Source organism: Vipera berus (assembly GCF_964194415.1).
Source record: "Vipera berus genome assembly, chromosome: 10".
NCBI classification, from domain to species: Eukaryota; Metazoa; Chordata; class Lepidosauria; order Squamata; family Viperidae; genus Vipera; species Vipera berus.
The window spans coordinates 474,805-492,349 of NC_138213.1; the positions used below are offsets into that span (position 1 = coordinate 474,805).

Sequence of the window (17,545 nt, forward strand, 5' to 3'; positions counted from 1 at the left end):
TTATTTTAAAAGACTACACTTTCTTTTGAACTTTAATCTTCCTGGGTCTTGTAACCACAAAGACCTACTTAATTCTACAAATGAGTTCCATAATCCCTCCTTCAGTGAGTGAGAGGCAGGGACTATCTCCTTCCACAACAAAAGATTGATCCTTCTTCCCCCTGGGCTTTCTCATTCTTCAGTGTCCCTCACATTTCTTGCCCTGAAAATAGCGAGATGGGGAATGCAGCCTTTGTGCAGAAACACAGCAAGTTCCAGCAACCAGGCTGGGTTGCTGAAGCAGCTAAATGCAGAGCTTGCCAAGGGAAACTGAGTCTCTCGTGGCCTTTGCAGGCTCTGCTTCCTCCGTTCCCTTTGCCCATAGAAAGCAGGAGCAAAGATGCAGGACCAGCCTCTGCCAGCTACTGAGCAGCCCCTTTGCTCCAAAGAGATACATTTGGTAACCAAATCACATATTCAAAATGTTACACATTTAAACATTGACCTAAACTGGACCAAGGAAAAGTAAAGACCAGCCAACAAAGTATCAATTCCACCATTTTGCACAAGCAGCACATGCTGACGTTACAAGAAGTGGCCAGGAGAACCAGCAGCTTCCTGGGGATCTGGGCAAAATCTTGGTTCAATGAAGGATTGGTCCCAGGTGTCTTGGCATTGGCCCCGAGCAGCTCACCAGACTGCCCCTGCTCATTCCCCTCCCTGGCACCTTCAGAGAGGACAGGAGAACCTCTTAACAAGGAGCTGACCTCAAACTGTGACACATCCACCCCCCCAAAAAAAGCAAACTGACTTGGGGCCTTTTGCACTCTCCTCACCGCCTCCCCATAATTCCCTCAGCATGTATGTACCTCTCTCAGTATCGGAATTAGGTTCAAGGTATCTATAGCATTTACAAAAGAGGGAAAGCAGAGGGTATTAGTGTTATAAATTAAAAAGCCTGCAAAAACATTAGACATTAACAGAGAATAAAAGCAGAATCAAATCCCAGCTCTTAAGAAGTCACCCCAAGGGGCTCCCCCGCCAAGTCCCCCTGCAGCAGGAGATCCGTCCCTCAGGCACGAAGCTGCCTTCACGGCCAGCCAGCACTGACAGAATGGCCAGAGACAAAGAAGGAACACCTGCAGCAAAAATACTCCATGAAGATTTAACAAACCCCGTCCTCCTTCCCCCATTACCAGACGCCGCCATGTGGTGGGAGAAGAGACTATAAACTCACACATTTGCCACAAAAATCTGTGTGTGAACATATGTGAGATATATATATATATATATATATATATATATATATATATATATATATATAAATCTCAATATGTGTGTGTGTGTGTATATATATATATATATACACACACACACACATATATATACACGCCAATGTACTCATCTAGTACAAATAGCAAAATAGTTTATCATTTACTAAATACAAAATAGCGCTTTCCAAAAAATGAAACACACATTAGATATAAACCATCCAAAACTTGAACGACTGAAAACTGTATTCAAAATTAAATCACCCCGAGTAAGTCTCTCTCCTAAAAGTTCCCTTCATATTGGCAAAAGAGCCTGTACTACTGAAAACGTAACCCAAACTCCTTGGGACAGAACGCACGGACCACTAACAGAAGAGACAGACTGGCACAGCATGGGGAAGAAGCCCCACGCAGGGGCGCACGAGGGAGACAAGCGACATTCTTCTCAACACAGAAGACAGACAGCCAGGACGTCCCCGGAACGGCCCCCCAGGTCAGCAAGAGCTGCACAGGAACCTTCTGGAGCGGCAGAGACCCCACGCAGCGGTCGATGCACGAGAGCCCTGGAGGCAGCTGCAGGAGGTGAGCCCCAGGAGAGCCTGCTAGGGTGACACAGTCTGGACCGCACTAGCTTTTTACCAAAGGCCTTTGGCAGGGCCAAGGCTACTCCTCCGCCCTGGAGTCCAAAGTGGAGCTTAGAGAAGGTCCCGGGTTCCCACCATGGAGCCTCCATCTCCCAGCAAAGGCAATGGTATCAGAAGCAGAATATTTAAATAGGAGGGTGGGAAACTAGTGAGAAGCTTTAAGAAGAGTCAGACACCGTTTGATCCAAGCAGGCTCCAAAAAGAGCCTGTTCCTTAGACCAGCAACTGGTTCCTTCCGAGAAGGGAGAAGAGCCATCTGTGCCCAACTCTCAGCAAGCCACAGCCCCGATCTGAGGCTGCCTCCCCTGCAAGGCCCTCTTGGTGCTCCTCAAACCACCGCAGGAGCCTCTCCTTCACCACTCTGATGGGAGCAGCTGCTGCTTCAGAGCCCAATCCACTACCTGACATGTGCAGCATCAAGCCATGACCCTGGGTGGGATTCACAGCAGACACAGAAGACTTGTGCTATACTACTCAAGCCACATTTTTCAATGGAAACCATTCCCATACTTAGCCACAAATCATGGGAACCCATCAAATGATTGAGGACACAGGAAATGCGCTCAAGGAATCGTGAAAACCAGAAAAAGACAGGAGAGGAAGAGAGAGCCCATGTCCTTGCCCTGTGCTGACACATGACAGCCATGCGCTGCATTCCTCACAAAACTGGGGATGGAGGTAACAGTCCAGCCCATGCCTGAATAACACAAAACCTGGCTCCCCCCCCACCACACACACACTTCAGCAGCACTTCCAGAGTGGTGTTCTTCCAAAGCAAGGATGAAGATGTTGCTTTAGGCCATCTTTCAACAGAGAAGAGTTAACGCTACTTTGCTAAACTCCAGAATCACTAGAGCTAAAGGAGTCTTTCAAATCGGTCTGTCCAGTGCAGGATTTCTGAATGAAAGAAAGAAAACAAAAAGACATTTATAAATAACACAAAGACTCACCCTTCCTCACTTGCGTTCAGCAGCCTTCAACAGCTGGGTTTTCTCCATGAAAAGATACTCAGCGAAAGGCTGCCTCAGTTTAAAAATGGGTACAACCCAGCAATCTTAAGGGCTCATGTTAAATCCCCTATGATGGCAGTCACCCCATTCTTCTCTAGGCTTATTGCTTTCACAGAAACCCATGAGAACGTACACAGGTTAGAGTCATGATCCTCCTGGCTCTTCAGGCTGCTAAGCAGGCTAGATGGATTTATTTATTTGTAAAATGTATCAGCCAGCCATCTTACCACAAGGCAACTCTGAGTGGCTTACAATATTAAAACTATATAAAACTATATACATACAATACTATAACAAAATCCAGACAATCAATCCAGTTATACGATGGAGGGAGGGAGGAAGATAGTAGGACGAGAAGGGGGTGCAAGCTCTTGTTAATCTATCAACTACCCCAACACTGAAGCCCCTCCCCCCTTTGGAACACCAAGCCAGTCTTTAGGCCCTTGCAGAAGGTCAGGAGGGTTGGAACCAACCTCACTTCAGGGGGCAAGATGTTTCAAAGAGTAGGCGCAACGGCAGAGAAGGCTCTTCTCCTGGACCCCAATAGCCAGAATGCCCTGGCTGATGGACCCAAAGCATGCCTCCTCTGCCAGCACAGGTGGGGTGGGCCAATCAACCAGCAGTCATTGCTTTTCTGAAGGGGCTCACGCTGTGGCTCTGAAAGAGGCAGCAGTGCATCCTTCCTGAAGAAGCATTTTTGCATGATTTCCAATCTTCATTTTTGGGGAGGGGGAAATGGAATCAATGACAGAAGAGGGTGCAGTTTATCTGGGTCCCCTTCACTCTGGATTGGGGCCCAATTCAAAGATGGAACACTGCAACTCCAACAGATTCTCTCTTCTGGGCATCCACTAGGAAGCACCTCAAGGAAGAAGGTTGCTAGAAGTTTGTCCAGGGCCTTCCTTAAACAGTTTTAAATAATATGTTTTTACCCTAGAGTATTAAAGATGCTTCCCTGAAATCTGGTGCAGCTTTTGTTTCTTGAGCTCATTGTACAGGGCTTGCAAGTGTGCCTTGTTCTGATTGAGGGCGACCATGATAGCTAGGTGTATTTCTGGGGGTTCTGTTCTTGTTTCTATTATTCCTTGCTCTAAAGTGCCCAGACTTAATTAGCCAGAGCTGATGTGGCTAATAAATCATGCTAAATAAATCAAATAAAAAAGTGCTGAAGTTAACCCGGCAGTGCCAGAGAGTGCCTTTTTTATAATTGCATTCAGCTTGGCAGAATTTCAACTCTGCCTGAGTTTTTCAAGGACAAGTGTCTAGCATTAATGACTAAGATGATGTATTATGGTCAACACACACTGTTTTCTAAAACAGCAAAATCATTCGGTGGTAACCAGCACCTTTGGATATAAAGCTGCCTTTCTCTCCAAAAAACAAGTGACTGATTCAAGAATTAGGCCTGTGATCAATCGGCTCACAAGGTGAGCACTAATCCAGTCTCCTTTCCAGGCAAAATAACAGCACAGAGAATGCTACCTGTTCTCCAATTTCATTAATTAAACAAAATACATCTGCAGCTCAAAAAAAAAGTTCCTGACTTGCCTCACTTGTTAGAAGGAGCCAGCCATGGCATTGTTCCCCTCATTTTGTAAGGATACAAGCAAGTCATCAATCTTCTTCATATTCTGATTGGTGGTCATTGCAGAAGAAATCTGAGGACTCTCTGACATTTCCTGGGACAGGAGAGCCGTGACGGATGGCTGTGCCTCATTCTGGGCTTGCCTGAGGGTCATCATCTGCTCTGACATGGAACCTGGTCCAGATGTTAAGAGCTGGCCACAACCTACAGAAGAAACAAGATTCCAACAACACATCCAGATCAAGGCTGATGACCATCATGGTCTTGCAAGTATCGCTCAGAGCATGGAGTACCAAGCAGGATCATGAATCTGAATGCCAATTTCAACCCAAGTAGCGACAATGCCCATAAGGCCCCACAGCACCCTGATTTGAGTTAATTCTGTATTTGTGTTTTCATAGCTCAGGTACGTAAAATGGAATACCAAAATTAGAGACAGACAAGCAAGGAAAATCTAGTGCTCTGAACATCAGTCTTTACACTCAGACTTACCGTCTTGGATGCCAAAGAGGAATATCCCGGAGGCCTGTGGGGATGAGGTGGAGGAGTTCTGCAGCTGGTTGATAGAACTTCCAGCAGAGGCATTGTGAAACAAAGTGGCTGCCTGCTGCTGCTGCTGCTGCTGCTGCTGCTGCTGCTGCTGCTGCTGCTGCTGCTGCTGCTGCTGCTGCTGCTGGGTGGGTGATGAAGTATCCTGGATATTTGGCAGATTGCTCTGTGGGGAGTAGAGAGGGGGTTGTTGCAACTCCTGCTGGCTCATGTTGCCCTGCAAGGCAGACATGGAAGCCGATGATAGGAAGAGGGTGACGGGCTCCGAGCCGTGGAATAAGCTTGGCGGCGGCTGTGGTGGCTCAGCTTGGGTGGAGCCTGAACTCCGGCTCTGGAACTGCATGGGCTGCTGCTCTTGGCTCCTCGGAACCAGGCTACTCTGGGGGTGGAAGAGAGGCTGGCTCTGCTGTTGTTCCTGACTGGTCATCGTGCTGGGATTGGAGCTGAACAGCAGTGTTGGCTCCTGAGAGGTCACGGAGCCCATGGTGTTCTGGCTGCTGAACCGCATATTTTGCTGCTGCTGCTGCTGCTGCTGCTGCTGCTCTTGGGTGGAGGCACTATTCTGAAGAGCCGCAAGCGAATGCTGAGCTTGGAAAATGCCCCCCTGCTGGTTGGGAGGCACCCCAGAGGGAGGGAGGGGAGCCAGGGTTACTTGGGCCTGGAAAAGGCCCCGATGCGTCGTCTGGGGCTGCTCCTGGGTAAGCAGAGGGCCTTGGAGGTGGGGCTGTTGGAAGGAGGGTTGCTGCTCAGTCCTGGCTGGGCCTTGCAAGGGAGAGAGCGAACTTTGTGTGGCGAAAAACGGCATCTGCTCCTCCTGCGCAACGGAGGAGCTCATTGCATTTTGGGAGAGAAACAGGCTGCCTGCCTGCTGGTCTGGAACCACTCCTAGGCTCCCCTGGGAATGAAACATTGGCTGCTGCTGCAGCTGCTCAGAAGAAGAGGCTGCATTCTGGCTGTGGAAAAGAGAATTGGGTGTCTCCTGAGAGATGCTCTGGGTTTCCCCAATGGGGCTCTGAGAGTGGAACAGCTGAGGCTGGGAGTGGGCAGCTGGGGGCAAGAAAGTGCCCGTCTGGAGAGAGAGCATCTCTCCACTCTGCTGGAAGAGCCCCCCACCCTGCTGCTGGCCTCCGGCACCTTGAACAGCAACCATCATGTCCTCCGAGGAAGGAAAGAGGGCAACCTGAGCCTGGCTTTCCCCACTGTGTTGTATTTGGACCATCGCCTGAAAGACGCTGCTCTGCATCTGTTTGGCTTGTCCTGAAGCTTCTTTGCCTTCCACAGAGCTCGAAGCCGGGAACATGGCAGGGCCGCTGGTGGGCACTTGCTCCTGCTGCGGCTGCCCTGGAGTGCCTGCATCGTTGCTTGAGACACTGCTGGGAGAGAACAGCTCACACTGTATTTGCATGTCTTCGCTCGCTGACAGCCCACCTATCAAATGGGAAGTTGGCGGGTACACCGGGGACTGCTGGATGCTTCCATTTCCCGAGGAGGAGGAAGAGGAGGAGGAAGAGGAGGAGGAGGAGAACAAGTCAGACGGCATGCAGCCAGGGGCCTGGCAAAGGCCTTGCTGCATGTCAATCACCATCGCAGCAGACGTCTCCATCGCTTGTGGATGCTGCTGTGGATGCTGCTGGCCAGCCAACGAAGTCTCCGGTTGTGGGCGCATGGTCTCGTTTTCTGCCCTCGAGTGAACGGTGTCCGATGAAGAAAACATGCCCTGGTTGACTCCATTCTGGATTTGGCTAACCTGCTGGAACATTTCTACATTGAGCTGCTCTTGAACGTCCTCGCTCTCAGAGCCTGAAAAGAGGACAGACGACAGCTGCTGCTGAGCTTCCAGGACTTGCTGAACCAGGTCAACATTTCTGCTGCTGTTGCCGCTGCCACCAGGGCCAGGCTGAAAACTCCCCGTCTGCAGCTGCTGGATTGTGCTCTGAAGCTGGCTCACCCCACCGGCCGAGGAGAACATGCTTGAGGAGATCTGCTGCTGCAGTGCCTGGCTGGACTCCTGAAGGGGCGGAGGCTGTTGGGGGGTCTCCGTCAGCTGGGACAAAGCCACGGCTGTGCTGTCTGACTGCAAAGCCTCTCTGGAGGAAGGCTCCCTCAAGGAGAACTGGGAGGCCTGCTGCAGGAGGGTGTCGCTGTTCTGCAGCTGGCTCGGAGCAGAGGCGGCTGGAAAGCTGCCAGACTGCACCATGTCCGGAGCCTGAAGGGCTGGCATGGTCTCAGGAGGATACTTTGGTTGCAGGGGCTGCTTTTCACTCTCTGGAGCCAAATGAGAAGCAGAAGAGGAGAAGGTGCCATTCCCCAACATGCTGGATAGGGTGGTCTCCAAAGTTGTTTGGGACTGCCCAATGGTGCTGGTTGTCTGAAGAGAAACATGCACACACAGCAGTAAGATTTAGAATTTTTACTTTTCTCTGCCTAACCATAATTCAGGGAGAAAAATAAACTATCCTGAATTCTACAAGGTATTCCTTCATTGTATACTTTCCATTGAAATTTTTCCCAATTTTTAGAAATCCATTCCTTACACCCTTAATTTGCATGGTTATGAACACCACGGCAGAGGTTATATTGTTTTATCAGAATGGATTATAATGTGTTAAAACTACAGTCAGAAGACATAAAACCTTTTTCCCCAGGTGTTTTTGCTAGAATGCCAACGGTTCTTCTGGTGAGCTTTTTTATGCCACTTCAGTTTTAAAAGAACGGTATACTATTGTGTTATCACATCTTTCCCTTGCTTATTTACAAGCAAGGGGGAAAAAGGTATTTTCCAGTTAAAACTTCTCCTGTCTATTGTAAAAAGTGAAAGAAATATTTGTAGTCCTACCAAACATGTTTGATGTCAAACAAATGTTCTAAATAAAATTTTCATAATTTTCTTTTCTTATAAAAGACACATGCCCAGAACCATTTTTTCAACTGCTGCTTACATTAAAGGCAGGAAGAGACATTTTCTCGGCCACGAGTTCCATTGGAGCAGCCTCTTCATTCTTAATGATACCGTTTGGCCTGAGAGGAGTTACCAAGGCACTGGGGAGAAGATTTACTTGGTCCAGCTGGCAGCCATTGGGATTTGCTGTAGAAGACAAAGAGCAGAATTCACTCCCTAAGTCAACCCCAGGAGGATGAAACTCAAAAATACAGCACCTGTTAGAAGGGAAGAGAGATAACCTTTCTTGGCAAGTCCTGGCTACGCAGTAAAAGACACTCCTGAAGGCCAATGCCAACCCAAATGGCTGCTACACACAAAAAAACCATGGCACCTTGAGGACTGATACGTCTATTATGGTTGAGCTTACCAGCACAAACACCTTAGCCTGTTTGACCAGTAATCTTGCTTATTACATTTATTACATGTATATCCCCCCACAAAAAAATCATTCTGAGAGTTAAGTATTTAGACTGTAGTGAATTTTTGGAAGTCAGCCAGGAAGCAGACAGAAGGAGAAACAACACACATTAACAGAACACATCTGTAGCCTGAAAGTTCCCAAATAAGCCAATTATGACGGCCATTTTTCAATGTGATGTCCTCAGCAGTTTTATGAGGTGATAAGGAAGGCTGCCGTCCAGAATTACCTTTGGCTGCATCATCAAAAGAGCAGGGCTGGGTTGGGCTGGATATTTCCTGCTTCACATTCACATTCAGAGTGTGAGCTGCTGATAAAGAAACAGAATGTTCAGGACAGATGTAAGCAGGGAAATTATACGCCAAGTTTCCCAATTTTTCAGATCACCAATAAGCACAAGTTACACATTTCAAGAACCAAAGGCCAATGACTGAAGCATTCAGCACAGCTCCTTGAAATACATGGTAGTTGCGCATACCCTCTTTCCCAAACTGCAAGCACTGCCCAAGATGTCCTCAGGCCAATGATTCATGTTCCCTAAGCAGCTCCCTGGCCAAGCAGGGCAAACTTTGACCAAGACCCCACACCTTGAAAATATTGTGCTTTTTACATACGTGTATTTGGAGTGTATGTAAATTGTTGCATGTCATGTGATCTCCCAGCATTGGTTACAACAAAAATCCCAACAGAAACAGGTGTAGTTATTTGCTGGTCATGGTAAGGTGGCACCTTCACAATTAGATGATTCTGGAAGGAAAAAAAAGTGGCTAGGTATTAAAGACCTCCACTCTGTGACATTTGACATAAGAAACTAGATTTTTATCAATAAGGGCCCAGACATGTAAGCCGGCTGTTGCTGTTCCTACCTCTCCTTCATTCCATAAATCTGGCATACAAACAAAAACTTTTTGGTGACTTTCTTTGCCAGAGTTTATCCAAGGGGGCGGGGAGCAGGGGAAAAGGTGGAGGACTCAGAACAAAGTCAGTTAAATGGAGTGGTTAAACTACAGTTACCTCTACTGAGCTCTTAAAAGGCAAGTAAGTACACTGGCATTCAATCACACAAACTTTGAACATGGAGAAATTTGACTTTCCAAGCTGAGCAAAAGTTCCACCAAAGAACAATCCTAACAACCAATAAGGAGGAGGAATGGTGGCTCCCTATCAAAGATCTGCCCTGTTCTTTGGACTCAAAGAACGACTAGTTGGTTAACAGCCTTGGTGGAGCAGTGGGCTAGTGTCTCCTTAAGTAACACCAGCTGCCTGCAATCAGTGCAGGTTCGCATCCCACCAGGCTCAAGGTTGACTCAGCCTTCCATCCTTCCGAGGTAGGTAAAATGAGGACCCAGATTGTTGGGGGCAATTAAGCTGACTTTGTAATAATGCCGCTTGGGGTGTGTGTGAAAGCCCTAATAAGCAGGCATATACATAGAATGAAGGCTACTGCTAAGCTTGTAAGCCGCCCTGAGTCTTCGGAGAAGGGCGGGATATAAATGGAATTAAAAATAAAAAATAAAAATAAATAAACAGCTGTTTCTGTGAGGACATCAGAACCCAATCCCTCTCTTCCACCACAGAAGTGAAGATGATTTCACTGAGGTATGTATGACTTGATGTTCAAACCTATAGCTTTTCAGCTGTTGCTCCCTAGAGCAGCCTTGAGGAGTCACAGTGGCGAGAATGCAGTACTGCAGGCTGACTCTGCTCACTGCCAGTTCGATTCTGATTGGCACAAGGCTGACTCAGCCTTCCATCCTTCCGAGGTCAGTAAATGAGGACCCAGATTGTGGGGGCAATATGCAAACTGCTTACAAACTGCTTAGAGAGGGCTGTAAAGCACTATGAAATGGTATAAGTGTTATTGCTGGCCTTCCTCTAGCAGAAAACAAGTGCTACAAAATAATTTTACATTTGGATCTTAGGATCTCTGCTCTGAATGCAGATTTACTGTAAGATTTGTTTACATTACAGATTTGCATTCAGCCATAAAGCTTCCACAGATTTCAGAAAATTTATCCTTCCCATTAAGTACAGGAATAAAATGAATGTACCTCACTTTCAAAACCTCACTTTCAACACATACCATAAAATGGGATTGTTTTAATAGTAATGCCTAAATTAATGTTCTCAAGATCAAATGGTTAATTACATCCCTAAGGAAGCAAATACCTGATGAAACAGCTCCATGTCAATTTCTGCCTCGGCTTTCCAGGAGCTTTCATCTGTTTGAAAGCAAGGCAGGAAAATTATACAAAGGTACCAGTAAGCTCATCGAGGAAGTCACACTGACCAATAACTCTCACGCTGGCCATTCCCATCCCCCTGGAACTTCATTTGCCCAATCTAGGCACACACGCCTTTATACCCACCAGAGATATTCTCTTGGAAGATCACTTTGGTTCCCTTCAGAAAATTCTTGCCGATCAAAAATACCTCTTCTTCTCCTTTCACTGAACAGCTATGCAGGCTTTTCTTGAGGATTTCTGGCACACCTGCAGGTTGAGCTATACCAAGAAGAAAAGGAAATTTAACTGAAAACATCCACACACAATCAGCTATAAACCCAAGGCCTCTAACAGCCTATACGTGGAAAGGACAAATGCTATGAAAAGCTTAAGCAAACGTCAAGATTCAAAAATTAATACTCCCTTTTCCTTTTACAGGGGAAAGCACAGCACAGTTCCCCTGGGAACTCATGGCCAGCTGTTGCCATTTTAGGAACACACTTATGAGGCAAGGTCCTAATGTAATATTCAAATTCTGTTTGTCCCCGTGTTTTATTCTTCATGTCACTAAAATAGATCATTTTATGCAGATTCTCTCAAGTTCTGTTTCTGTAAATACTAAAAATAATTAATTTTTTTTGTAAAGTTTAATCCTCTGTAGAGAAGCAGGATAGCTCAGCAAGTAAGGGAGCTTTGGTCATTAGGGGCCCTGCCTCACAATTTGGCTTTGTCACTTACTGCACAGAATGGGCGAGGACGGAGTCTGTAGCGTTAGAATAGAACCATCTTTCCGCGGGATGTTGACACGGAAAACCAGTCTGGCTCGGGTGCTTTTTTTCTTAGAACCAGCAATGCCTATTCGGGCTTCGACATCTGCATTCCTCAACTTCAGAATTCCAACACAGTCCACCCTAGCAACATAGGATTAATTTTTGCATTATTTTAGTCCTGCCAATACATGGGAAGTGGCAAGCTTTTCAAAAGATGTAGTGGGTCTGCAGTGACAACAGAAGCAACCACCATCTAATTTCAATGTCCTGGAGCTGTGATGGTAAAAAACCTGGGATGTCTAGAGGATCAAGAATTCAACCTGACTTTGGAAAATATGGTACTATGTAATATAGACCATCACTAGATATTGCTGGATAATTCTTTTTTCCACCAATAAAAGGTGAAAATAGAAGAGACACTTATGAGATGAAAATGTATCATTGCATGCAATGGACATAAAGGACAGCTAAATGATGGAAACAGTTCATTCAAAAGAGGCTAGTTTTTGTAAAAGTATTGGAATCACCTAACAATGTTTTTAAATCTGGAAAATAGTATAATAATTTAATAATAATAATAATAATAATAATAATAATAATAATAATAATAATAATAATAATAGTAGTAGTAGTAGTAGTAGTAGTAATAGTAGTAGTAATAGTAATAATAATAAAAAACATGAAACTCAGTCATCTGAACACTCAAATTGACTGGCACTAATGGTTGACACAGGTTGCTGCCAACATCCTAGGTATCAACCAGGTATCTCCTTAAAATGTAAGATGTTCCGAGTAGCACAGTTTTTTGTAACTTTGCTGGAGTTATTGCAGGAAGCTGCAATTTCTTGATGTATTTTGCAAAGTTTTTGGACATAGTTCCCAGTGCCCCGATGACAATGGGTATCACTGTTAACACGTTTCATCCATAATCGCGCAGTTTCGATGGCCAGGTCGCGGTATTTCGTAATTTTTTTCAGTTCTTTTTCTTAAGACTCTGGCATCTCCTGGTACAGCGATATCAATCAACTGTACGCTTCGGTTCTCTACGACTGCGATATCTGGCATGTTGTGTTCCAAATGGAAATATGTCTGTATTCGAAAGTCCCACAAGATCTTCACCCTCTCATTCTTGACAACTTTTTCCACCCTATGTTCCCATGACTTTTCAGACACAGGCAAGTCATATTATTATTATTATTATTATTATTATTATTATTATTATTATTATTATTATTATTGTTGTTGTTGTTGTTGTTGTTGTTGTTGTTGTTGTTGTTGTTGTTTATTAAATTTACATGCCACCAAACTCCCAGGCTTCTAAAATAATGTGTACAATCTGATTTCTTTATTATAAACAAAAGGTCCAAAGAGCTTTAACTTGCCACACAATATGCAATTATATAGAATGAGATACCGACAATGCAGCTCAGATGATCTGGAGAAGTTTGCTATCTCAAGCCCCGTACCCAGCTGTCAGTCTTTGCCTTGGAGAGGTCCCCACAGTGCAGAGACAGGTTAGTCCACCATGTTTCCTGACAGTCAGAACCATTAATCGGTGGAACAACCTGCCTCCAGAAGTGGTGAATGCTCCAACACCAGAAGATTTTAAGAAGAGACTGGACAACCACTTGTCTGAAATGGTATCAGGTTTTCTGCCTGAGCAGGGCAGAGAAGACCTCCAAGGCCCCTTCCAATTCTGTTATTCTGTTTCCATCCAGAATCCAAGAGCTTCCCTCCCCACTTTTCAAGCAACACTAAGATTAATCCTCTCTCTACAGATATATGCAGATAGATTTAAACGTAGAAAGGAACAATATTCCAAAACAAGGAAACAGAAATGGCATTACTGATTCACTTCAGGGTACAGATCTGTTTTTACTGTGTGGAATTTTGTCAACTGGCTGAATGCTCATCAATGGACCAACCAATCACCATTTTGAAACTATTTTGTTTTTCCCTCTTGTAAGAATGAACAATTTGTAAATAAATACACTGCAGCATTGGAAAACAGGCTTTCCTCAAGCAAGTTTTACATTTCCCAAATGAAGGAGAATTTAGGGCCCAGCTAAAAGCTCCTTCACCTAAATCCATCATCCCAGGGAAAACGTAGCATTTAACTCAGTATAAGATGTCAAATGGGACCAACTTACAAACACGGACTTGCAGTGTTCTAGGTGACAGCCACTATGCCTGGGAATGTAGAGCTCGCTGAAGGACTTCAAAAGAGTGGCTATTTTCAGAGCCAGCACTAAGTTTGCCTATCCCGTTCTGTTAGGTTCAGAGAGGCCCTAAGTGAAAGGCTTGTGTGGAAAAACAGAGACAGAGACAGACAGACTGCTCCTGTGGAGTTCAAGTAGTTTCAGAAGAGATCATGGGAAGGCATTTTCGTCAAGAGCAATCAGAATACAGATTACCCAAAGCCTCTCTCTCTCTCTCTCTCTCTCTCTCTCTCTCTCTCTCTCTCTCTCTCTCTGTGTGTGTGTGTGTGTGTGTGTGTAATAATAATCATCATCATCAGACGAGTTGTTCACTTTTGCTGATAAAGTGGAAAGCTATTAATCATAACCAGAAAGCAAGGAAGCCTCTGCAGGTTGACGATGAGAGACCAGACGCTTTCCTTCTGATTCCCATGGCAGCCTGAGAGGGGACAGAAATCCTCCCAAAGAACAGCCATACTCCAATGTACTACAAATAAATGTAGTTTTAGCCAAAAATGGGTTTAACACCACCCAGAGTAATATTGTTTGTGTTGGGCGGCCTTATAAATCTTATTAGTAAATAAATAAAAATCCCAATGTCAGATCTGCTCTCACAAAGACATTCTTCACCCGGAAACTGTTCCCAGAGAGGAGGCAGGACAGAGGTCTAACAAGGGAAAGAAAAGCAGCAGCGGGGCAATGAAAAGGGACTCACGCCAGGGTCATGCTGTTACTCGGATCCAGGCCCACTTCGATGACCGTGGTGCCCTCGATGTCCACCTCTTTGCAGGGTGTGGTGTTCCGCCCTGTGACCCTGCAGGCCTGATAGAATCCATGGGGCTTCACCCGGCCAGAGTCATTGCCCACAAATATCTGTAACGTCACAGGATCATTGTGACCTTCCAGCTGGAATCACAAATCAAGACTTAATGGACCATGTGAAGCACTATTAATCTGCCAACAATGCAAGCACAAACATTTTTTGAATACCGAACACTGGCTGGTACTAACAGTCCTCCTCTACTGAGCAGAACAGATGAATTCTTTGAATTTTAAACATCTTGATATTTTTAGTTATATTCTATCAAGCCCTCAAGTTGATTTTATTGTATTCCTATTTTGATCATATATAAAAATGTTCTTTCTGAAAAGGAAGCATTTTCAAGTCGACTTTTTATATATTATACTTTCTTGTAGAAAAATGCTTATGATGAAGTCAGAAACCACAAGAATTTAATATTATTCTTTAGAAACTGTGCATATATCTGGGGGATCTAAATATTAGCTTGTAATTAAATGAAACACATCTTCATTTTGCAGAGAAAAAACTACTAGACAACTAACTTGTTTAAGTGTCTATTTTTCACTTTCTGCTCTATTCTTTGTGCAAAGTCAATGAATACGTGGAACCAACTAAGGGACATCACTTTTTTTTCCATCTCTGTATGCGATTTTCTCTAGGAGACTGAGGTGAAAAATCAGCAACAGTAACCCTCTTTCATTCAGGAGAGGCCACACAGATGGTGCTCTGTGCAGTCATTTAAACCTGAAGAGCCAAGAGCAGCCCCTGCTCTATATTTACACACCTTCCATCCAGCTAGAAAGGCTTCCCTGTCTTAAATCAAGAAACATCCATTCCTTTGCCTGGAACAACAACGTAACCACAAACCTGAGGATCGGAGGGCTGTCTACCTAAGTTCTAGTGACATCTGACTCGCCTGCTCTCAGGAACTCAGTAAGGCCAGGGAGAAGGGCAGCCCCCAGGCCTTCTAGCTACTCACCCCGATTCTGGCATACCTTGATGGTGGGGAATCCCTGCTGGGTTCTGTCTTTCACTGAGCCTCGGCTGCCCTCAGTGAGGTAGCGAGCTCTGTGTTGAGTCTCCGGCTGTACCAGGATCTTCAGCTCTTTGCCTTCACTTTTACTCAGGTACTGACCACACAACATAGGGCACTTCTTCCCTCCAGTCGCCTTGGGGACTTCTGAGGTTCTGAGGTGTTAAAGCAGATTAGTACACAGGTTACCAAAAACATTCCTTCCAAACAAGCAAAGTGGCTAGGAAACCAGGAGACACAGAGACATACATGCAGACCTGCACCATTCCTCTTCCTCCCTTTCACTAAAATTGTGTCATTTCATTAAAAGAACGTAGCCAGAAACCTAAAAACCTGTATTTTAACTAGTAATCAGAGGACAAAATTTATAGTTATATTTTAACCATAAGCAATTTAAACAATCTGCCTGAATTCAACAGCTTGTGTGAAATGCCAGTTCCTGGAACATTTTACATAGCATATGTTCAACCTGGTTAAAACAAATCCTTACCATCTCTAGACCAAAGGCTTCCTAGGCCCTATTGCTATATACTTCAGGAAAGTATATGTTTAAATAAATTTCCAAACCAATGTTGTTAGATTAAAATATAATTAATTTCAGCACTGCACTGACTGTGACACAGCTATCTAGGCTGTGGACGTTTAGGATGCTGAATTTTTTTAATATATCAGGTTGACCCATTCACATGGCACTTTCCATGTATTTTAAAATGAGAGAAACTGACATTGTGGTATTTACGTAAGCTGGATTGCAATTATTTATTTCTTTCCTTGAGAACAAATATATTAATGGGAAGAGTTCATGCCACCAGGCTGAAAAAACTATATTTGATGCACTTCACCAGAGCTATTTGAAGACATGCCTATTTTTCTACTGGCAACATAAATAAGACTTTTCAGAAGTAAATGAGTCAAAATAGCAATTAGTTCCCATTGGTAACACCATGCATTCAAAGTGAAAAGCTACATTTCTGCATTATCTAGAATGAAGCTTCAGGCTTGCTTTGCTCCTGATTGTGCAAGTCTGCAAAGGCAATATGGCAACAGATCAGAGTGGTTTATTTGCTTTAGAGCCTCTGCCCTGTCTCCCCATGGGAAGAAATAAATAAATGCAAAATGATCCGGCTAAAGTTACACCACAAGGGGAGTTCCATAAGTAAAACCTGTTTGAATAAACCCTGGAGGAACCCATGAAAATAACTATTCAGCCTGACTTTGGATGTCACAAACAAGTCTGACCCGTTATTTCCCTAACTTCTGGGACAGTAAAAATGAGGGAACAGCTTCTGTCAACTAGGTTTCGGGTCCAGGTATCCCAGCCACCCGAATGCAGAAATGTTTTATCATGACACTTCTAGCTTCAAGATCAGGAACAGTTACAGTAATTGCTAGCCTGTAAGTGGGCCATAGATTGTGCAGGACCCTTCCAAGACCAAGTGGATGATAGTGGTTTGTTATTTTATACCATTTGGTCCCCTGCCTTTTTTTCTCTAAGCATCCTACCAGGCCTGAAAATCTAAGCTGGCTTTTTGTGCAAAGTTTCATTAAATTAGAGTAGGATCTTAGCATCTCATTCTGTTGTTCTTTACTGCCTGATACCTTTGGTCTATCAGGCATCCAAAATACAAGAAACTGATGTTTCTATTTCTGTTCCAGAGACAACCAGCACTGGGCGAGGTATGTTACAAAACATGTGTGCAATGTGTTCCTGTTACATGCTGTTAAGCCTCCTAGCTAGTCTTTCATGAACAATATGTGTATTATGAAGTAAATTATATTTTACAAGTCAACTTCCAGGTTTCAAGCACAGCATGCAATATTGTTAAACTCGAAATTCTGCCTTATTTTGTTTGGGCACTTATGAATAAAACTCATATTGTCTCCAATAAGAATGCTCAACAAATATATTCAATGTTTACTACAGGCTACATAGTAGCAGTTGCACAGGGTTCTAATTTCTAAAAGTGGTTTAGACAATAATTGCATTTTAAAAACAACAAACTTTCCCATTTTATGAAAATATCTGCAAATATATAAGAGCAGGCTACAGGATATAGGCAGCACTTTTCCATTGGCTTTTATTGCTTTAGAAGTGGGTAACAAATGAATTCCCGCCATCC

The 17,545-nt window shown here is 44.4% G+C and overlaps 1 protein-coding gene across 7 annotated transcripts in view; it reads right to left on the minus strand.

Annotated features, from left to right (window-relative positions):
• Positions 1 to 1,350: 1,350 nt before the first annotated feature.
• The window catches only part of NFAT5 (nuclear factor of activated T cells 5), a 40,905-nt gene continuing 24,710 nt past the window's right edge, over positions 1,351 to 17,545 (minus strand). For 5 of the 7 annotated variants that reach the window (XM_081335523.1, XM_081335529.1, XM_081335527.1 and 2 more), the window contains 11 exons: positions 15,388 to 15,580; positions 14,306 to 14,496; positions 11,361 to 11,533; positions 10,767 to 10,901; positions 10,567 to 10,619; positions 9,012 to 9,144; positions 8,627 to 8,707; positions 7,978 to 8,123; positions 4,982 to 7,406; positions 4,453 to 4,693; positions 1,351 to 2,791 (listed from right to left, as the gene is read on the minus strand). In XM_081335523.1, the coding sequence (XP_081191649.1) occupies positions 4,461 to 4,693; positions 4,982 to 7,406; positions 7,978 to 8,123; positions 8,627 to 8,707; positions 9,012 to 9,144; positions 10,567 to 10,619; positions 10,767 to 10,901; positions 11,361 to 11,533; positions 14,306 to 14,496; positions 15,388 to 15,580 (3,763 nt within the window). In that variant the 3' untranslated portion in view covers positions 1,351 to 2,791; positions 4,453 to 4,460. The remainder of the gene's footprint in view (positions 2,792 to 4,452; positions 4,694 to 4,981; positions 7,407 to 7,977; positions 8,124 to 8,626; positions 8,708 to 9,011; positions 9,145 to 10,566; positions 10,620 to 10,766; positions 10,902 to 11,360; positions 11,534 to 14,305; positions 14,497 to 15,387; positions 15,581 to 17,545) is intronic. The other 2 variants (XM_081335524.1, XM_081335528.1) reach the window with 1 other exon arrangement.